This window comes from Lycorma delicatula, chromosome 1 (assembly GCF_047948215.1).
Source record: "Lycorma delicatula isolate Av1 chromosome 1, ASM4794821v1, whole genome shotgun sequence".
Classification (NCBI taxonomy): Eukaryota; Metazoa; Arthropoda; class Insecta; order Hemiptera; family Fulgoridae; genus Lycorma; species Lycorma delicatula.
Window position 1 is genome coordinate 207,232,092 of NC_134455.1, and position 24,091 is coordinate 207,256,182.

General features: G+C 35.3%; 1 protein-coding gene across 1 annotated transcript in view; it reads left to right on the top strand.

Moving 5' to 3' along the window:
- The window catches only part of CCT3 (chaperonin containing TCP1 subunit 3), a 64,589-nt gene that overhangs the window by 34,108 nt on the left and 6,390 nt on the right, over nucleotides 1-24,091 (top strand). Inside the window, exons 9-10 of the mRNA XM_075371170.1 lie at nucleotides 4,275-4,472; nucleotides 18,799-18,955. Of these exons, the coding sequence (XP_075227285.1) occupies nucleotides 4,275-4,472; nucleotides 18,799-18,955 (355 nt within the window). The remainder of the gene's footprint in view (nucleotides 1-4,274; nucleotides 4,473-18,798; nucleotides 18,956-24,091) is intronic.

Here is a 24,091-nt window from a genome sequence, read left to right on the forward strand (position 1 = left end):
GCCAAGAAATTCCAAATTGCTAGCGATGTGTGCGCAGGCGTGTTGTCATGGTGCAGAACCCAGCTGTTGTTACCCCACAGATCTGAACGTTTGCGCCTAATGCTTTCATGTAATCGCTTCAAAACTTCACAATAGAACATCCTGTTGACAGTTTGACCAAGAGGAACAAATTCCATATGGATAATGCCTTTGATGTTGAAAAAACAATCATCATGGACTTCACGTTGCTGCGAACCTTGCTTTTTTTTGGCTGCAGTGAACTTGGCGACTTCTACTGCGACGACTGCTGCTTAGTTTCAGGGTCATACCCGTACACCCATGTCTCATCAGCAGTTATGATGTTGGAGATGAAGTTAGGGTTATCTTTTGCTGAATTTTTCAATTCACTACAGACAGCTACGTGATTTTATTTCTAGTCGCTGTTCAACAGTGACCATACAGCAATGCGTCTCATGTTCAAATTGTGTGACAAGATGCGTTGCATGGACCCATATGACATTTGTACGATTGCACAAACATGATGTTTGTGCAATCGTACAAATGTCATATTCAAATGATTGTTTGTCTTAAGATCTGTAACAATAGCCTCTCACACTTTCGCAATGTTTTCTGGTGTTGCACTTGTTGATGGTCTTCCTGAATGCTCATCGTCAGTCGTTCGTCCATCTCTGAATCGTTTGTACCACAAAAAAGTTTTACTTTTGCTCATAGCATTGTCACCAAATGCTTCCACAAGCATGTGATGGGTTTCTGCACCAGTTTTTTTAAGCATGAAGCAAAATTTGATGCAGGTTCTTTGCTCTTTAAAATCTGCCATTTAGAACTTCGCCAAAGCAGTAAAACTCAATGTTACACAACCGCACAAAAGTCAACAATGCAGCCTCTCACTGTCACAGCTGTTGGAACACTGATTCACAAAGAGTACTGTTATCCACATCTAGCGGCAGCAGGACGTACTAGCAATGGTTCGCGAGCGAAATTCAAATTCCTTGAACTTTTGGGTAGCACCTCGTATTCCTGTCTCACAGTATATTGGTTGCATATTAATAAAAAAAAGATAAAAAAAATAAGCTGCCTAGGTAACTGGGTAGGTAAGTGCAACTAGGGATGAAACTGGCTCGACCAGTAGTGATTGTATACCTAAACATTTTTCAGTTGCAGTTGTGATATATAATACAAGTAATATTAATAAAGTAAGAGACAGTCAGAGTAAAAATAATGATTGGGTAGTTCATTGGTTTCAGAAGATTGTTTTGTTTGTTTCCCCTTACTACAGAGAGGTGAAAGACAATATTTTAAAACTTTTTAGACCTTCATGTAAACTTTACATAATTCTATGCAGTTACGGATAGGCAGTTGTTTAATTATAAAATAAATTGTGTGAACAGTTTATAAACTGTTTGATGTTATTATTGATGTGTTCATGTTTTGTGGCATTCAGGTGCCAGTAGTAAAATAATTAACTCAATTTTATTAATAAATTCAATCATAAATTTAAAATAATTTGTTTAAATGAGCATTGCGTGCGCATTGATAATACATTTTTACTTAATGGGCTACTTTTAACAAAGTGAATGTATTTGAAGGAACTTATATCTTGAAGTTATTAATTTAGTTTTAACAGTGATATCAATCTATAAAATACCAAATTATCTTATAAAAATAGAATTCTTAAAAACAATTGAAACATATTTCTTTTTCATTTTATTAATGAGTGTTACAAAAAAAATATTTTTAAGTTTCCGACTTCAACATAGATATTTTGAAAGATAGCTGCAAACCTGATCAACTTAATCAGTTATTGAAATGTTTTCCTAAAATTTTCCAAGAATAATTAAAAGTAATTCTACTTGTACTGAAAATATTGTGACCAATCTTAAGTGTGGCAAACTAGTCCTTGCTAATAATTGATGTGTTGGTTTATCTGATTGCAATATTTTAATTATCATTTAATTAATATTTTAATTACCTCTTCCAACATATTTATACCCATTTGCTCCATCGTCGAACTGATTTGGAGAATTTATTTGGATAGTGCTAATTTTTTTGCTTTTTTATGGCTTTTTTGTAAATAAACTTAAAAATTAGGAGTTAAGAGTATTGCTTTAGATTCCAATCATATTTATTCTATTTAAATCCTAATTTTTGCAATCTGGTCTAAAGGATCATTGGCACAGAATGGTGGTTTTTAAGGATGACAAAATATAATTGTAATTGGACTGTAATCAGATCTGACATGCCACAGTCTCAGTCTTGGCTCCACTTTTGTTTGTGGTTTTCATTATTGTTTTAATGATCAATCTGAATTATAACTTATAAGCTAATGATACTATTTTGCTTTTAAAGGATAGATATGTTGTAATTCTACTGGAATCTGCTGAAATTGACTTGAATGGTACCAACTTGAAAAAAAAAATAGGCTTGTTCTTATGTTGTTAATAAGAATAAAACCAAAACTATTAATGTTAAGAAGCAAAACAATGCTTGAGATAATTTGGTTGAATATTTGGGCAATAGTAAAATGAACTGTTAACAAAACATAAGTTCCTTGATTAGCAATAGATTAAAGATTTAACAGTTTTTCAGGTAAGGGGAGAAAATAGCCATGCAAGACTTATGTCTAATGTCCAAAAGATTTTAAGATCCCTTTCTTGTGCCATTAATCAATGATTTAGAGTTTTGACACTGAAAAGTTTACATTTTCCAATTATGGTTAAGTTTGTCTCTAATCACATCCATGCTTTTCATAGATTCAGGAACACATAAGGTTATAAAACTAGTCAGCTGTGTCAATATACATTTCACAACCTGAAATTATATGAATGCATCCTCCAGTACATTTGGGTTTAAAAATTTATAATGAACTACCGAAACATGACTTCTTTTAAAACTGGTGTACTTTTAAATAAGGCCTATTACAGCCTGGCCCTTTTCTATTATTTTTTAAATTGCTTCATGAATGTTGAATGGAGAACAGCTTTGTATAATTATTTTAATTGTTTACTTAAAATTTATGTATGGTTGTTATGTTTCTGTATAATTTTGTACAAGATAATTCTTATTTGACATAAGCTTATTGTTGTTATCTTCTGATGAGTTATCAGAGAATACAGCATGTTGCTGTGTTTGTTCATGCTTTATAACAATAAGTTATTGTTTTACATTTAATTACACATACGTTAATGCATGAACACATATTGTTTACTATGCCCTGATGTCTTAAAGAAATGTTTGGTTAATTTATTATCTAATTTAAATAGTTTAAAGTAAATTTTAGGACTAGAGAGAAAACAAAACTGTGCTACTTATACTTCATGTGGGAAATCTTGTATACAATTAATGTACAAGGTCTGTAAAAAAAAGTAATGAGAATTTTTTTGGCAGCTAAAGTGGCAATACTGTAAAGTTACTAGTAAATATGTGGTTATATGAACAGCTGATTTATGTTAAGTATTAATATTTTTGGTCTATTGTCATGTGAGATGTAAACAGACTTTTTGTGAAACGAGTTTTTGTTGTGCGTTATAAAAATGAGTGATAGTAATTATGCACAACATTGTGCAATCAAGTGTTGTGTTGAAACTCTGTGAGAATGCTACTGAAACTTGTACTGATGATGAATCTTATATCTCAATAGGTATGTCCATGAAAAAATACACTCCTATAACTATAAAGTTTTGTAAAAATAAAATATGATTAATTAAGATATAATTTTTATTTGTCATTCTTTCATCCTATGTAAAAATATCAGTGAATGCTCTAAAATTAATTCCCAGCTGGTGAGACAGAGCGGTCAATTTGGCCGCCAACCTAGCACAGAAAGTTATACGGCCAGCCCTGCTGGCCACCCAAGTTGCATGCTCGACGACATCATAAAGAATTCCAAGTAGACTTAGAGAAGTACGTGGCCAGCAGTGCCGGCCTAACGAGCGCAAAGCGATAATATTACATATCCTGAATGTTGGTAGTAAAAAGAGTACACATTTATAGTGAATACAACAAATCTGTTGTGTGTACACATTTGTTGTTATAACTCAGTTATAATTTACAACAAGGACACATCTGTGTTTCAGTTATTGTTTATTTTAACCATATTCAATTAAATCCAAATCTGTTAAAAACTGTTGAAATTAAAATAAGTCAGCTTAATGTTAATTAAGGAAAAATTATTTTTGTATATCATTTTATGTGCAGTTTCCCTTTTAATTATATCTCTGTAAGAATTTATTTAATGCTTCATTGTTTTGTTGTTGATCAGTTGTTTGTTTTTGCAGATTGGTGATGAGTATTTTACATTTATAACTGAATGCAAAGATCCAAAAGCCTGCACAATATTATTACGTGGGGCTAGTAAAGATGTGTTGAATGAGACAGAACGTAATTTACAAGATGCACTCCATGTTGCAAGAAATATACTCTTAGAACCAAAACTGGTGCCAGGTGGTGGTGCTGTGGAAATGGCTGTGTCATGTGTAAGATTTTCTTTGTTTTTTGTATTTTCTGGTTTAGCTAAATAATTTATAGATTTATCCCAGTGTGGCATTTGGAAATGACCAATTTAAGAAAAACATAGTGAATGTTAAATTTATTCTTATTTACACGGTTATCAGAATGGTAGCACATCATCTGTTTTACATAGACATCATTTCTTAAGATAGCATCCTGTAAACTGGTGACCATTCTTGCAATCATGAACATAAATTCATTCATTGTAATTGATGGCTTCATTCTTCAACTCTTCATGAATTGCTACCTTAAAATCATTAATGTTGTTAGGACACTGAGAAAACAGATTTTTAAAAATCCTCAAAAAGAGATCATCTATTGAAAGAGCTGGTGATTTTGCGGAACAAATATCTATTCTGGTACAGTACAGTCTCAAAAAAAAGTTTTGTAAAGCAGTTATTACATTGCATACTTGTACTACATTGCGTTCTGCTTAAACCATATGGTTGTTCAGTTATTTCATATGAAGCGTTTTAATATTTTGCTGCACTATTCTATTGTCATAGTAATTATACAGTTGTGTAATTCCTTTTGATGATACTGCAAACTCACTCACTTTTTCAGTGTAATAGTTACATAAAAGTCAAAGGTTCTCCACGGCCCAAGAGCTAAAACTCTGTTTCTTAACATACTATTTAAATAAAAATGAGCTTTATCAAACATCTAAAGATGCTGGAAAATCTTTTATCAGATATCCAAAGAGATATCCAAAATATGATGAAATACTTTACATCATATTTTGTTAAAAATTCATCAGCATAAATATTTTATTTAAATTGTGTGTTATTAATTTTGGACTACCTGAAGATTGTATGGATTAAAGTTTAAATGTAGGGTCAACATTCTGTCTGTAGTGCAATGAGACATGAGACAAGCCAAGTAACTCAGTATGATCCTGAGCATGAATACTGTAGAGATTGAATGAATGAGGTTCTAACTCTGTCAAATTTTTTTTTCTCAGCACAGAATCCATAACTTCAAATTTTTCAGTCCACATCTTTGCAATTTGAGCTGATTGAACTAGATTATTACACCATAGATGAAAGCACAAAATTTGTGTTTTACAACTTCATATCAATTACCATTTTTATAAAGTAGTACATACATTATCTACTGTTGGCTAGCACTCCACTGTAACTAAATTCATGTTACTGAGAACTTGTTGATGGAATGATGCTGCTGAACTCAAATTATTACTTTACATTGAGCAGTAAAAAATTTCAGCATTGACAGTTGAAATGGTTTCCTGATCTTTATCAACATTTTTTCTGTCATGATGGAGCCTTTTTGACTATGATAAAATTTCACCTCTGTTACTGTTCTGATTCATTCATATAATTAATTTTTAACCCTGTACTGAGAAGCTGTACAGTCATTTTTAAAATTCCCTCAGAGACTGTAAAATCAAATTCTAAAATATATCGTACTAGACAAATATATTAACTACTAAAAGGTTCTGTTTGCCACTGTTATTCCTCTCCAGTCATCATGCATTCTGTAGAATCTCTTAATTTGCAAAACCACTGAATAACAAATAATAAATATATTCAAAATATTTAAGAAAAAAGTTAGAAACAAAGCAGAGTAGATAAATAGGTTAAATGCAATAAGTAAAATGTGATAAGTAAAATTATTTAATAAAGATCTTTACTGAATACATATCTACAATAAAAAGTAATTATAAATAAATAAGGGAGTATTATATTTTGACTTACGGGTATAAACAATATTGATGAATGATTTTCTTTAAATAAGAACTGATTTATACTTCCTAAACTATAATTTTTTTTAATCATAATAAGTATTAATTGATTCATGTAATATACACTAGGCGTGGTTTGAAAGTAAGGGCCAGTTAGTGATAAATAGTAATTTACAGTACTGATTGGTTCATACATGCGCAGTAGCTTAGTGGTCTGCTTTGCATGTAACTGGCAGATTGCAGTCAGTTCATTGTTTGCCTTTAGAGACTGTGTGTTTTGAGTGCAGTAACAACATATCCTGTCATTTGTGTGAAACATGTGGGTCTACCGCAATTAGTGAAGGAAAAATGAGTCAATAGTATCATGAGATAAGGAAGGTTGTTCAAATGTTCGTGACAAATAGAGAAGTGGCAGACCTAGTGTCTGGACTTGATTTCATTGAATGTGTGAACGCAAAAGTGAGAGAAACTCACTTGTTTTATGATCAGCAATCTTTTTTTAGAATTTCCAGAAGTTTAAAGACAACATTGGTTATAATTGTAACTGACATTCTAGACTTATCATAAACAGTTTGCTCAGTGGGTGCAGAAAATGTTGATAACTTCTCACAAAGATCACAGAATGTCATCTGCATGTGCTTTTCTTGATTGCTTTAACCATGAGGGAGACAAATTTTTTTCTCATATTGTCTGGTGACGAAAAGTGGATTTCATATGTCAATGCTGAGACGAAACAACAGTCCAAATAGTGGTGTCATTCTGGTTCTCCTAAACCAAAAAGATTCAAACAAGCCACACTTGAAAGAAAATCATGGAAGCTGTATTCTGGAACCCAAAGGAGTGTGTACTTTTGATTAATTTCATGGAACCTGGAACATCCATCATATTACAAGTCTGTTGTGAAGCACTTTCTAAACTGCATTGTGCCATTCAAAACCAGCAGTGGGAATGGTGAGATCTGGAATTGTTCTTCAAGACAACGCATGTCCACACATGGCTGCATGCGCAACAGAAACAATTCAGAAATTCAGTTGGTAGTAGATGTTTATTCATCCCTTACAGACCTGATCTTATGCCCATTGCCCTTCCATCTCTTCCTACATCTAAAAAACTGGGTTGCATTTCAGTGATTTGAAGAAAGTGAAAAGTTGAAAATGTTTGTGCAAAACTGGTTACATCCCAGGTGGCTGAATTTTATACAGAGGGTTTGAAAAAGCTTGTGTGTGTATACATACACATTGTTAATGGCTTTACAAGTATTTCATATTCAGTTTTATCTTAATATTTTTAAATGAGTATAAAGCTCATTCATTGTTGACCTTTAGCTGTTGAATGTCATGAAATTGTCTGTGGCTCTTTGTGACAAAATGTTTTCTTTTGTGGATATGTTTATGGCTGCTCATAGGTTGTATTATTAAAATATTTTTGTGTCGTGTAAGAGTTACAGCAAAGTTTGTTTTTTTAATTGATTGATTAAACTGGAATTTAATACTTTTTTTTTTAGATCTGAAGTTGATTTAAATAAAGCAATATGAATAAGAATGTGGGGTTAGAACTCAAAGTAATAATGCTGGTGGGGAACTCATCTCCAAGGAGTGGATGGCTGAGCTTCCTTGAGGTCATTATAGCTAAACTGGAGTCTTTATTGTTAAACATGAAATCTAAAGAACGTAATAGTCATATTAACAAAAATAAAGAAAGTAAACTCTTGTGTTGCAATAATAATGTAAAGGAAGCTCTTACAAAATTACAAATTGAGACCAAATTGATCACTGTGTTATCAGATTTAGAAGTTCTAAAAGACAGCCTCCAGTAAAGCCCATCATGGCTAGGAACAGAGGGGTGGTGTGGCTACCAAGATCGTTACAAGGCTACAATGTCTTACTCTGTGGGGGGTTAGGATACTGTTAACATAAGTGTCAGTATCATTAGGGTTCATTAACATCATGTCTGGAACAAAATGAAAAGGAGTTATCAATGAAAGAAAAAGTAGAAATCCTAGAAAAAGAATTTGGTAAATAATTAGCAGAAGAATATAGTGTAGGAACATCAACTACACAGGTATCAAGAAAATGGGGACACCATTGGGAATTATATGTCGCATCTCAAAGAACAAAGCCTTTCCCAGAAAGACAATGAAGAAAGTATCAAATGAAGAGGTGGTTCAGGTTCTTTTATGTTTGTTTGTTTAAAAGTAATTCCTGCAAATGTCACCAAAATTTTCAAGAAGGAATTTTTTAACAATTACCTTCTGCTGAAAAATGTTTTAAAAATTTAATTATCAAGTGTAAGTAAGAAGTAGTATTTCACCAAGGTATTAATAAAAATAATCAAGATAAAAACTATTGAATTCTAGTCTAAAATAAATAAATTGTAATTAAAACCTAAGATACAAAGTAATGAAATTGTTATAAAAATTTGATCCCTTAAAAAATTAATATAGAAATTTTATTTTTCACAAATATATACCTGAATTTGATTCAGAAATTACATAAGTGAGGTTCAGAGTCTTCTATAATCTAATAATTTTATAGATCCTATTAAAAATCAACAGTCTTGGATTTAATATCAATTGAAATATTTTAAAAAGTTGAATAGCTTTTGGCCTTAACCCTTTTAAACTAATCAATAAAATCTGTTTAGAAGAAACTATTCCTTCAAGCTGAATGAAAATTAAAATTAAGTTCTTTTTTCAACTGTATCATTACTGGTAATAATAATTTTTTTGGAATTCTACTTTCACAGGGAACCTTACAGGGTGATACTTTGAGCCCTTAGTTGTTTCTTTGTTTTACAGGGTTTGTCCTGAAAGTTACAGCTTTGATACTGGCAAACTCAATTTGTTAAAGATATAAGCAAATACAATTAATAATCTTTGAAATATGCTCCTTGTGCAGCCACACAATGATGTTTCTATTATTAGTACACCTTCACGATCTTCTGTTGCGGAGGTTCCTTGTCACGGTCTCTTGAACAGTTTCAATGATCATAAATCTGTGTCTTTCATGTCTCTTCAGTCGGAGGAACAAAAGAAGTTGCAGGGAGACAGTTCAGGGCTGTTTTAGGGCAGCTATAACAGCATTGACATTTTCTTGGTGAGAAACTTCTTCATTGCCAACGCTCTGTGGCTCGACCACACATTGTCATGATGGTAGATCTTGCTGGGGTATATCTCAGGATAGATGCATAAACTATGCGTTTTCAAAGTTTTGCCAACTGCAGTTAGTTGTAATGTGTTGCAAAGACACCCCACTACAAGTTTTTCCACTCACTATGCCATGCGCCAGAGCCAATCTGCTTACCAGATTGGCTCTGGCGCAGGATAAACATTGTATTTGATCTGGTGAAGGCACCCTTTCTTCTTATGTAGAAATGTGGAGGGCATACCTATAAATAATTTTAAGGGTTAATTTGGTTTTTGTAGATGGGCCATGAAAAAATAGCCCCGCCAACATCTATACTAACCTATGTAAGATTAATATTAAGAATGAACGTACCTATACTAATCTTCAGAGTAAGTGTTGAAAATGGTCTCCACAAACAGCTAAATACTTGTGTGCATGGTTTTACAAATGCAGTTACAGCTGTGTCAATTCCACCAGGGTATTACTATTAATACACATCCTGATATTCTCTTTCAGTTCATTGATTGTGTATAAATTGTTTTGATAAATTCGTCCTTTCAACATTCTCCATAAATAAAAGTCGCTTTTTGACAAGTCTGGTGACTGTAGTGCCATAAGCATCTACTCTCTGATCACTCAGCAGTAAATAGTTCATGAATATGAACAAGTGATCTCTCAGACATGTGACAAGTTGCCCCGTCATGCTGGGAAAAGCAATATTCATGTCTGTCTTCTGTCAGCTGTTGAGCAGTCATCCATAATGGTGAGGTAGTCATTTGTGTTGACTGGTAATGAAAAATGCCGAACCAGTAAAACGCATGGTAAACACATGGATTTTCTGGTAAATGAAACCTTGCTTTGTCTGACATGATAAACATAAATCTGGTCCAGTCGATCATCTGTTAATGTTTTCAACAACCAGTGATAGAAAGTCACATGATTTCCCATGTCTGGTTCCTTTAGTTGTACAACTGTGATTCAATACGGTTTTAACTTCAAACATTTTAGGACACATCTAGAGATTGTTCTACTCATTCCAGCCTTTTGCTGTAGTTTTTTGATAGACTTCTGAGGTCTACAAAGAGACCCTTCAGAAATTTGTCACGAGTTCAGGAGTGTAGATATATGGGACGCAGTTCTTTGGTGTACGTACAAAAGATCCCATTTCACCATTTCTTCACAAATTGCTGAATGCTGTGTTTAGCTGGGACGGGACAATTAGGAAACACTTTACAGAATAATGCCTGCATTTCCTTCAAAGAACCAGTTCGTATGTACAATTACAATATTTATTTGTTCTGGTATTGAATACATCACTAATGCATGCACAACATACATGCTCACCATCTCTATCACTGCAGACATCTGACGGTCAGAGCATGGAAGGGAGAGATGATCATGTTGTTCATGACCAGAGAGTTTTTACATAGGAATGTACGTCCCCTTCCTTTGTCCAATTTTCCATGCCAGTTTCCTATGTGTGAATGAACTTAATTAATTAACTTATGTTAATGTTTTACTCAGTATTTCATATTTTGGCAGGCTTCATGGCTCACCTGTGTAAAGATGATCCTGTAACTCTTCCAAGATATTGGATAGATCCACAGTGTAGTTTAATATATTAACGGAACGCAAGATTGGTGGGAGTTTCAATATTTCTCCCTACAGATCGCAGAGCCTGGACAATGTTCCTTGCTGCTGTATCTTTCTATTATCGGGCGGATTTCATCGGTTATTTAGTGGCAGTTATAAATTTTAAGTTTTATTTATGGACAGATATGGTAATTTGCGTTCCTATCCGTATGGACCATGGTGTAATTTATTTACTGGTTCTGACCGTGATAGACTAAGCTTTTGAGCCTAGTAATCCCGGTATGATTCCCTTTCAGTCCATTCGCTGAAGTACTTCCGGTACCAGCACCTATTGGCTAGCAGGAGTGCGCATACCGGAGCTCTAGTTATTTGGAGGGAGAAATGCGCCCCGTTCTTCGGAGGGAGTCACATATGCTGACTAAATGAAACTGTAGTCTCGTCATGGTGTGGGGGATTTCTAGCTTTTTATAGTTTTAACAAAATTTAATTGCCAAAACGGTCACTTTTGCGGCCGGAGTTTTTATGCGGTTTCCATTTATAGGTTACGCAATATAGAGGCTCCTAAGCCTGGTTTATCATTTTTTGACTCTCGTACCGCCTCTTCACGGTGGTTCGTTTAATATGTCATGAGGTCGTTTTCTTATACCCTGTGGAATACGGTCATCTCGGGAGATGGCCATGTACGGACACGGCCGCTCTCCCGAACAGTCTGCGTGCCTGCGCCACTCCCACCTCGGATACGGTGTGTACTCCTGCATTGTAGGGAAGAGTGATGTTTCTGACGAATCACGGTGCTCAAAATATCGTCTGCAAAGCTATGTCTTGGACGGCTTCTAATTTCTTTTGAAGCGTGGAGTTCAACAAAGCTCCCCATGCCGGGTAAGCATATGTTAGAATCGGCAGGATGTATAGCCGAAAAATGAGCAATTTGGTCGCCAGTGGATAAGGGCTGGCACTGTTCAGTACTGGGTATAGTGAGGCCCTGACGGCCTTTGCCCTTTGGGTCACATATTTAACATGTTCTCTTAAGGTAAGCCGTTTGTTCAGGATTACTCCCAGGTACTTGACTGTTTTCCCAAAGGGGGTTTTCTCTCCTGAGATTTCCAGCTGGCTGGCTGGAGCACGTGTCTTGTATGTGAACATCACTGCCACCGATTTTTTACCGTTGAACTTGATTCTCCACATATCGAGCCACGGCTCTAATAGATCCAGTTGCCATTGGAGTCTCTTGATCGTGTAATCTACACTTCCGGATTCATAATAATATGCTGTGTCATCTGCACACAGATGACACAGCATTGACTCCTTCCGACAGCGGCATATCGTTGACATAGGCCGTGTACAAGAATGGCGAAAGCACTGCTCCTTGGGGAACTCCAGCGGCTACGTCTCTGGTGGAGGAGATTGTTCCCCCTACGCGTACAACAGATTGTCGGTCTAGAAAATAAGACCGTATCAGTCTGACATAGCGACAGGGAATCATCGTATGTGCGAGTTTATACGGCAAGCCGCTATGCCAAACTTTGTCAAAGGCTTTTGCCACATCTAGAAAAACGGTTGCAGTTACTGCTTTTCTGGGTTCAGTGGCCCTCCCTAAACACAAATTGCTCAGACCGTACTCTTTTTCCCAAATGTCGCCTAAGTCTCCAGGAAAATCCTTTCGAATAGCTTTGATAACATTGATAATAAGGAAATCGGCCTGTAATTCTGGGAAAAGAGCAGACTTTTCCCAGGTTTTGGTAGGCATACCACCTTTGCAGTTTTTCAGCAATTCGGAAAATATCCAACGTACAAAACTAACGTGAATATTGTGGTGTTATAGTCGCTATAAGAGCGGGTGGGCGTGTGGCTTTGATTGCAGCGGAAATTTCCGCCTCAGTGACTTGGTCTATTTCTAGTGGGGCATCCTCCACGTGTGCTAAATAATCTGTGAGGAAGGACTCCATCTCGGTTGTGTGGTCATCGTTCGAGGCGGGAGGGGGGTTTGGAGTAAATTGGTTCCTCAGTGTGTCGGCAAAAACCTCCCCCCTGTCCGTCTCCAAATATGCCAAAAGGGCTCGTTGCCCCACAACCGGTTGGCAGGGCTTCTTTCCTTCTCGTAGTTTTTTTATTTAGCCTGAACACTGAGGATTGATCATCTGAGACCGAGGCGAGGTATTCATTCCACGAATCCTCTTGATGTTGTGCCAGCAGCTGTTTCGCTCTGTCCGTTTGAATATAAAAATCCCTTTTATCATCAGCATCCCTTTTATTTTAGCATCAGAGACGTGAGGTGGGAGATTATTACGGATAGGCCTCATGGTCTTTTCCGTAGAATTGTTTTAGACCCTCGGTCATTGACGAAGTGACGCGTTCGACCGTGTCGTTGGATTTCCTCCGGTGTGGTCAGGAGTTCAGGGATGCGCTGGTCTGTAATCCTGTTGGAGAGTTTCATAGAACCTTTTCCAATTCACTGACCTTCGGAGTATAGTCGGTGGGTCTCTGCCACCCCCTACTTGGCCCAACTCCAATAATACAGGAGAGTGGTCCGGGCTGAGGTCTTCTATCATTTCAGTCATGACCAGAGTTGTCATGACCGCCTTCACGATTGCGATGTACATCAGGTCTCGATCTGCCCGTTCGATGAACGAAGGTGGGCACCTCGGGGCCTATGACTGACTAACCGGCGTGTTCATGTCCTTTCGTATAGCAATTTGCCATTTGCACTTGTCAGATTGCTATTCCAAGACTCGGGCTTAGCGTTGAGGTCACCCATGAGTATCATGGGCCCATCCCAATTTTCTAGCATGGCATCTAGATCTGCGCCAGGTACTGCTGAGTTTGGTTTATTATAAGCCGAAATCAGCTCATACACCGTGCCTAGTTGCTCCACATGTTCACAAGTCTGCTCCATTATGTTAGTGTGGAGGTCGACCCGTGGGTGTATATGGCGTCGGTGGACCAAAATTGTGGTTCCGCTGCTGGCAGGGCATCCGGGTCGTACTGGCCTATCCCGTCCTATACATAAAGTAATTCCGAATGGTCAGTTGTTTGTTTGCATTCAGACATGTCTCAGACAACAGTATCATGTCTATTAGTAGATCCTCGGCCAGACAGCATAGTTCTGCCATCTTGTCTACTACTGAATTGGCATTCCACTGTAGTAATCTGAGAGTTTGCATAACCATACGTAGATAGCAGGTTCATGAGGCTTTCTATAATGGACTGAATGCAGTCCTTAAGAGATTTTGCTTGAGCAGGCGGGGCAATATTGCTAGAATTTCCGGTAGGACATCTTTAATCGTCACTTGTGACAAGAAATCCTTGCCGGAACTGTCCTTCGGGATTGCGGTAATATTTATTTTGCCGCTGGAGGGGCCAGGAGTCGTTAACGGCTTTTTGGTGGGTTGTGGGGCTTCTGGGACCTTGGTGTGTTTGCCAGACGTCATGAGTTTGGCACCCGCCCTGTTTGATTTTGCCGATTGTTCGGCTGCCTTTTTTCCTTGAGGAGCTTTGTTTGGCTTTTTCGCCTCCACTTTTCTTGTAACTATTGCGCCGGTTTAGGCTTTGTTGGTGTGGGGGTAGGTGATTCTCCTTTTTCCACCGCCATCGTTGCCGCCGGTAAAACGTCATTGTGGCGTTCATTTTAAGGCGGCGAGGCACATGGGGGATCTCCCTTCCGTTCCTCGTCGTCAGCTTTTTAACTGAAACTGCAGCTGAAACAGCTTTAAACTGAAACTTTTTTTAAACAGCTTTTAACTGAAACTGAAACGTAACCGAGCGAGGTCAGCTCCTCTTTTAGCTCTTCCAGGATGGCCCCATAAGGGATGCTCCGGATAACCACTTTGAGCTCCTTATTTTTTGGGAGCTGAAAAGAGTGAAAGACGACTCCCTTGGAATGCAGAAAACTCTGTACTTCCCTTAAGTCGCCTTTGCTGCTTAGCTGCACCCTTACAGACAGCCCGGTACTTTTGGCTACCAGGTGCCCTCTTATAATGGCGGAGATTGCTCTCACCAGCGTTGGCCACTCCTTGGGGCAGTCCAACATGATAGGTGGAGATTTTCTCCTGCCTAGTGACCGGAGGTTGTGAGGAATTTCCATCGATAATCTCCATAGTGGCAGCTGCCGTTTCAGAGCTGCTCCTCGGAGGGTTGATCACCCGTGGTTACCGACCTACGCTTTAGACGTTTTCTTGCTCCCACACCGTTATCCTCTCCTCCATCAGAAAACTCCGGGGAGGAGGATGGGTTCAGATTAGGTAGCTTTCCATTAAGAAAAAATCGTCTGAAGATTACTGCTAAAATTTAAATTAATATTAAGTTATTTAACTATTTTTGACTTTGATGAAAAGTCTGTTGTAGAAAATTTAAAATAAAAAGTAAAAAGGTTAAAATAGAAGTAATTTAATATAATATAATTATTTATTATATTATGTTTAATTTATATAGTGTCCAATTTAGTGGCTTAATTAATTAAATTAAATTAAAATTAACTTATATGAAGTTAAATTAGGAATAAAATTACTTGTAAAAGTTCAATTGTATTCACTAATACAATATTAACAATTATTACAAGTATAATAGACAAGTATTACAAGTTTTAACAAGAGCTATACGAGTATTAACTTATAGATATAAATAAAATTAGAAAGTTTTTAAACAAAGGTTTAAAACTTATCTGTTCGTTGACAATAGCTTTGGTATGCGGTTGAGGGCCTGGGTAGACGTCCTAACGGGATGTTGACGAGGTCACGTAGTCATGGACACAGGTAGCTGGAAACGAAGCAGAACACCAACACACAAGCACTAGTAACACACACTAACGTAGGAGCACTATTTAACACAACCTTTCACGTTCACTTCTCAACAGACTCCTTAATATATTAGAAGGGGAATGCAGTTAAAAATTTGTTCAAGGTCAACATAAACAAATTATGCCTTTTCAGAAAAGAGTTTGTCTGAATCCTACAAGAGAACTGACTAAAAAAACCTCTCCTCTTCAAATATCCACATTTTTATTTATCTCAGTGCTCTACTGCCATCTTCAAGAAAATTAAAATTCTTTCAAGTCTGTAAATATTTGCTAGCCAAATCAAGAGTAGCAAACTGTCAAGCATGCTTTAAATAGAATACTGATCAATGAAATCTAAATTATTTTCATCAATTTCAGAGTTAATTTTCCTTTATATGCCCAAGGTACAGGATCCTCCATATGTTGATGTAGGGGTAAGGGACAGCTATCTTTCTTTAAATCTATTCTGAATATATCAATTAATACTCAAGATTTTTTAATTTTGAAAGAATGTTGGATTGATGTTTAAAGCTATTAAATATAGACTCATGTGATCTGAAAATATGTTTTATACATCAAAGGGAATTAATAGAATCTATGAAAATACCTTTCAGCTAGTTTCAGGAACTGAGAGGTACATTAGGAGTTGAGGTTATTGGACTTTACAAAGAATTATAAAAATGTAATGGAAAAAATGGAGTCATTTAACTGGTAAAGATATTAAATTGCAATTAATTTCCAATAGAGTCAATGTATTTTATAGAAACAGTAATACATTTGGTAATGGTTAAGCATAACTTACAGTAAAAATCATGTTGCTAAACTAAAAATTTTTGTGCAACTGCATCTGCTAGGTAAATATACTAATAATCTTAAATTAAGCAGAGTAGTTTTTGATAACTACTATGTAAAATTTAATATGTTGACTCTCTTTGCCTATTTTGTTATGCAAATATGTACTATAATTTACTTTATACTGATCTGTACAGTCTAAAATTTATTTAGACAGATATAAGATCTAATGCATATCTATAAATAAATAAATGCTAATTTAACAAGTAAAATTACTTACTTGTTATCTGTCAATATTAATTTGGATAAAATTAATATTTTCTAATTTGTGTTTGCGTGACAATATGAATTTTATTAATGTTATTTTAACATAAATAACTGGTTGGCCATTTCATATGCTGCCTCTAGATTATATTAATCCAATATCTTATTAAAGTTCTTCAATTAAGTTTTGACTGAATTGAAATTGAAATTATAATGAGCCAAATAGTTGAGGAAATAAAAGTAGAAGAATATCATCAAGGATAATAGAAAATTCATTTTAAAATAGTGGTTAAAGAATTGATAGACTTTTTTTTTCTTTTTTTTTTATTATAGATTAAAAGACTTTTTCAAACCATATTTTTTTATGTACAGAAAATGGGAATTTATAAAAAAATTAATTTATGGATTGGTTACAGTAGCAGATACTTGCTATATGAGATTATAAACTCTTTAGCAATAATAATTTAATATCATATAAAATCACTCATTTAATAAAATTTCAATAAAATAATTTCTACAAAACAGTTTGATTAACAAATTTTAAAAAAAGGTTCTTAATAATTATAGAACTTATTCATTTTTCAGATAATTTACTTTAACTTCGCTGTAATTGGGTTATCTGCCATCAAAAACATATGAAATTAAACTATGATTGTTGTTATATGCTGTAAATTTAAACTGTAGCCTGCAATATGTAGAGTATGGAATAGCATTTGTAATACTGTTTATTGTAAACTTGGATTTTCCAAGATGCCCTGAGAAAAATCCTTGTTTCACTGGCTTTGAAGTGTGTGCTGTCACCTGTTTCCTACATGCAAATACTTGTCAGCTGCTGAAATTCATTGTGAACTTTGAGCATATGGAGAGAATATCATGAGTGACAATGCAGTTAGACAATGCTACTGTGTGTTTCAGGAAGGTTCAATGAACATTCACAACAATGAAAGAAGTGGTCGACCTCAATTGTTGTCACAGATGAACTTGTTGCAGTCTCAATGTGAAATTCAAGAAATTCATTGATTCACAATAACTGTCCAAATTATCTGAGAATATCCAATCCTTTTTTTTTTTTTTTCATATTGTGAACAGTGCTGTATGAAATCACAAACAGATTAGACTTGCATAAATTTTGTGCACGCTGGGTACCTAAGCTTTTTGACAAACAAAAAAAAAGATTGGGTCAGCAGTAACCTTTCCTTCACCATTACTATGACAAGAAGGATGAATTCCGTGATCACATAATGACAGGCGATGAGACATGAGTTAAATTTGTTCATGTGGAAGCAAAAGCTCACTGTAGTGGAGGCACACCAGTTCTCGAAAACCCGTAAAGGCCCGTCAAACCATAAAGGTATGAATCTTTATTAATTTTATGGAAGAGGCACAACAGTTAATGCTGAAAGTTAGTGCAAAATAGTGAAGAAATTGAAAATGGCCATATAAAACAAACAATGCGGCATGGTGAGTTCAGGCGTACTTTTTTTTCATGACAACTGTTTACTGCAGTATGCATTCAACAACAAATTGACCGTTTCAAACAGGAGTTGTTTAAACCATCCTCCATACAGCCCTGATTTAACTCCCAGCGATTATCACCTTTGTCCAAAAATGAAGAAATGGTTAGCAATACAGTGTTTTGAAAGTGATGAGGAGTTGAAAAATGGTGTTACAATCTGGCTTAATACACAAGCAACAGAGTTTTATGAGGAGGATATTCAAAAATGTGTTCACAGATCGACAGTTGCCTTAATTTGATTGGAAATTATATAAAAAAGTAGCTATATGATTACATAATAAATTGTTTTTTATCATTGGTGTTTTTTAATAACAAATTTAGAAGTTACTTTCCAAATAGCCTCTAATGATTTGGTAGTAGATTATGATGGTTTTCTGACTTTATGAAAGACTGAAGGTCTGGTACATTTGTAATCAAGAAGTAAGTAAATACTGAACTTTATGATTCAAACCCGCTCCACCATGATTGCTTGATTTTATTTTTATTTATATAAATATTCCAGTGTAGAAATTTGTTTGTTAATTTTTAGGCTTTGACAGAGAAAGGCAAAAGTGTTGAAGGTATTGGTCAGTGGCCTTATCGTGCTGTTGCTCAGGCTTTAGAAGTGATTCCTCGCACTTTGGCACAGAATTGTGGTGCCAACACTATCCGCACTCTCACAGCACTTCGTGCAAAACATGCTACAGGTATGAACAAGAATTTTTTTAAGAGTTCTCATCACTTTCAGATAAATTGCATCAGAAAATGTTAATAAAACTTGCATTAAATATATATATTTTTTTTTACAATTTTTTATGATGTTGATTTTCATTTTTCAGATATCAGCCTTTGCTAAAATAGAGTATGATAACAGGGTCACAAAGAAGCTGATTATTTATTGTAAATTTCAAGGATTTAGGATATGTTTCAGAAGGAAATACAGTTGATCTTGATAGGTTTAGGTTCCTAATAGTTCAAGCCAGCCTGTGAGAAACATTTTTTTAATATTTACTGTAAATGTATATTATGTTTCCTGTTTTGAATTCTGCTTACATTAGCTAAATCAAGTAGTCTCCCTTTCTCACTTGCCTACAATTTCTAGATACGTTGTGTAAACTAATGAGCCTTCTTGCAGTATTAAAATTTTGCAGTTCTTGTTACATGCATATGCATTTCTTGTTACATGCATATGCATTTCCAGAAATTTGTGGTCTCTTTTATCCACTAGATAACATAGAAAATGTGTTACTTTTTCTTTTTTTTATTTAAGCTTTGTATTCACAGTTATTTCATTTGTTACAGATTGCATTACTGTTATGTTCTATTTAGCCTTTTTTCATATTGTTGTTTCAACTGTTGTGTGGTTTTTAGGGTAAATTAAATGTTCATTAGAATAAAGCCAGTTTTCATCAAGTACCATTTTTTCTTAGTTAGTATTCAGATTTTTATTGAATTGGTATTTAGCGTTTTAAAATTTTATAAAGAATGGGGAGAGAAATAAAATTTTGTTTTATGGAATTTGAGTTTGTGATGATAAGGATGTAGTGAGACTTTTATGGTCTTACGTTTAATTATAGATGGGGAGGAACTTACACTAGTGAAGCAAGAAAAAAATTGAGCAGTTATTGATTTATCATGGTCATAAACCCAAGCTCATCTTCTTTTATGTTGGTGTTAATTTAATTTTGATTAGTTTAATTGCATCCAAAACAAGTGCAATTGAATTTTAAAAGTAACTAAATTAAATAGGGTTCATCAGCAATAAATAGACAAACATTTCCGTAGCCAGTATTCAGGCCTTCAAGGTTAGTAATAGTATGTTTCTCTTTCCTAATGAGAATAATACCAATTTTCAAAGATTCCCCCCCCCCCACCTATATTCTTAAGATCTATTAAAAAACTGCACTTCTGTAATAAAGACTTTATTATATTACCTTAATGTAGTCTTAAACCTTTAAAAATACTGTCCATTGTTGCAAATTTGCTGCGTCGATGTGTTAACCATTTTTGGAATATTTCCCGGAACATGTGTTTAAGAATGGTATGCAACTACTGTGATGAATTTTCTGTAATCTTTTTTTTCTCTTCAGTCATTTGACTGGTTTGATGCAGCTCTCCAAGATTCCCTATCTAGTGCTAGTCGTTTCATTTCAGTATACCCCCTACATCCTACATCCCATAAAATTTGTTTTACATATTCCAAGCGTGGCCTGCCTACACAATTTTTTTCCTTCTGTCCTTTCACCTGTCCTTCCAATATTAAAGTGACTATTCCAGGATGCCTTAGTACGTGGCCTATAAGTCTGTCTCTTCTTTTAACTATATTTTTCCAAATGGCTCTTTCTTCATCTATTTGCTACAATACCTCTTAATTTGTCACTTTATCCACCCATCTGATTTTTAACATTCTCGTATAGCACCACATTTCAAAAGCGTCTAATCTTTTCTTCTCAGATACTCCCGATTGTCCAAGCTTCACTTCTATATAAAGCAACACTCCAAACATATACTTTCAAAAAATTTTTCCTGACATTTAAATTAATTTTTGATGTCAACAAATTATATTTCTGACTGAAGGCTCGTTTCACTTGTGCTATTCTGCATTTTATATCGCTCCTGCTTTGTCCACCTTTAGTAATTCTACTTCCCAAATAACAAAATTCTTCTACCTCCATAATCTTTTCACATTCAGTGGTCCATCTTTGTTATTTCTAATACATTTCATTACTTTTGTTTTGTTCTTGTTTATTTTCATGCGATATTTCTTGCGTAGGACTTCATCTATGCCATTCATTGTTTCTTCTGAATCCTTTTTACTCTCGGCTAGAATTACTGTATCATCAGCAAATCGTAGCATCTTTATCTTTTCACCTTGTACTGTTACTCCGAATCTAAATTGTTCTTTAACATCATTAACTGCTAGTTCCATGTAAAGATTAAAAAGTAACAGGGATAGGGAACATCCTTGTCGGACTCCTTTTCTTATTACGGCTTCTTTCTTATGTTCTTCAATTATTACTGTTGCTGTTTGGTTCCTGTACATGTAGCAATTGTTCTTGTATCTCTGTATTTGAACCCTAATTTTTTTTAAATGCTGAACATTTTATTCCAGTCTACGTTATCGAATGCCTTTTCTAGGTCTATAAACGCCAAGTATTTTGGTTTGTTTTTCTTTAATCTTCCTTCTACTAATAATCTGAGGCCTAAAATTGCTTCCCTTGTCTCTATACTTATCCTGAAACCAAATTGGTCTTCTCCTAACACTTCTTCCACTCTCCTCTCAATTCTTCTGTATAGAATTCTAGTTAAGATTTTTGATGCATGACTAGTTAAACTAATTGTTCTGTATTCTTCACATTTATCTGCCCCTGCTTTCTTTGGTATCATGACTATAACACTTTTTTTGAAGTCTGACGCAAATTCCCCTTTTTCATAAATATTACACACCAGTTTGTATAATCTATCAATAGCTTCCTCACCTGCACTGCGCAGTAATTCTACAGGTATTCCGTCTATTCCAGGAGCCTTTCTGCCATTTAAATCTTTTAATGCTCTCTTAAATTCAGATCTCAGTATTGTTTCTCCCATTTCATCCTCCTCAACTTCCTCTATAACACCATTTTCTGATTCATTTCCTCCGTATAACTCTTCAATATATTCCATCCATCTATCGACTTTACCTTTCGTATTATATATTGGTGTACCATCATATTGGTGTACCATTTAACACATTATTATATTTTAATTTATTTGCCCTAACTTTCCTGTATGCTCCGTCTATTTTACCAATGTTCATTTCTCTTTCCACTTCTGAACACCTTTCTTTAATCCACTCTTCTTTCGCTAGTTTGCACTTCCTGTTTATAGCATTTCTTAATTGTCGATAGTTCCTTTTACTTTCTTCATCACTAGCATTCTTATATTTTCTACATTCATCAATCAGCTGCATTATATCTTCTGAAACCCAAGGTTTTCTACCAGTTCTCTTTGTTCCGCCTAAGTTCGCTTCTGCTGATTTAAGAATTTCCTTTTTAACATTCTCCCATTCTTCTACATTTTCTACCTTATCTTTTTTACTCGGACCTCTTGCAGTGTCCTCCTCAAAAATCTTCTTTACCTCCTCTTCCTCAAGCTTCTCTAAATTCCACCGATTCATCTGACACCTTTTCTTCAGGTTTTTAAACCCCAATCTACATTTCATTATCACCAAATTATGGTCGCTATCAATGTCTGCTCCAGGGTAAGTTTTGCAGTCAAGGAGTTCATTCCTAAATCTTTGCTTAACCATGATATCTATCTGATACCTTGCAATATTGCCTGGCTTTTTCCAAGTGTATATTCTTTTATTATGATTTTTAAATTGGGTGTTGGCAATTACTAAATTATACTTCATACAAAACCCTATAAGTCTGTCCCCTCTTTCATTCCTTTTGCCCAGCCCGTATTCACCCACTATATTTCCTTCCTTGCCTTCTCCAATGCTTGCATTCCAAGCTTTAACTATTATTAAATTTTCATCTCCTTTTATGTGTTTAATTGCTTCATCAATCTCTTCGTATACACTCTACCTCATCATCATCATGGGCGCTTGTAGGCATATAGACGTTAACAATCCTTGTCGGTTTAGGTTTTGATTTTATCCTTATTACAATGATTCTATCGCTATGCGTTTTGAAATACTCTACTCTCTTCCGTATCTTCTTGTTCATTATGAAACCTACTCCTGCCTGCCCATTATTTGAAGCTGAGTTAATTATTCTAAAATCACCTGACCAAAAGTCGCCTTCCTCTTCCCACCGAACCTCACTAATTCCTACTACATCCACATTTATCCTATCCATTTCCCTTTTTAAATTTTCTAGCCTACCAACCTTTTTTAAACTTCTAACATTCCATGCTCCGACTCGTAGAATATTATTTTTTAAATTTTCTGGTGACCCCCTCCTTAGTAGTCCCCATTCGGAGATCTGAACGGGGGACTAGTTTACCTCCGGAATATTTTACCAAGGAAGGCGCCTCCATCATTGCTATATGAAAATGCAGAGAGCCACATATTCTTGGAAAAAAAGCAGCTGTAGTTTTCCATTGCTTTCAGCTGCGCAGTACTCAGAGGACTGAGTGATGTTGATATGGCCGTTTAAGTCGTCCTGACTGACGCCCCAACTCACTACTGAAAGAGCTACTGCCCTCTTTCAGGAATCATTCCTTAGTCTGGCTCTCAACAGATACCTCTTCGATATGGTTGCACCTTCGGTACAGCTACTCTGTATCACTGAGCACTTAAGCCCCCTCACCAACGGCAAGATCTCATGATTCATAGAGGAGGCTGTAATCTTTATGGTTTATAAAAGGTGATCCTTTCAAGATTACTTTTAATTTGGCAAATAAGAAAAAGTATACCGAGTTAAGTCTGATGATAGGGTTGGTAAGACACAATGGTTGTTTGTTGTTTTACCAGATAAGAAGTGATGCATGATCCGGTGCAACATCCAACTATTGACTTGGTTTTTTCATAGCCCAGTCCTCTTTCTGTATACAGGATCCCTCAAACATTGTAAAACGTCCATATAGAATTTATTTCATTTCTGACCGTCCGTGGTAAACAAATTCATAATGAACTAACCCTTGGCAATCAAAATAAAACCACCATTACAGACTTCTGTGGGCTTTTATTGGTCAGGTGTTCATTTTCCAGGTTCAAGAATTGCTTTTTCTTTTCACATCATATCCACAAACCTGACTTTTGTTTCCTATTATGTTGTTTGTCAAAAGGTTTTCATTAGCATTGGCGTGGTCAACAAGGTCTTTATTGATGTTTAACAATTCGCTTCATTAGTCTGCTA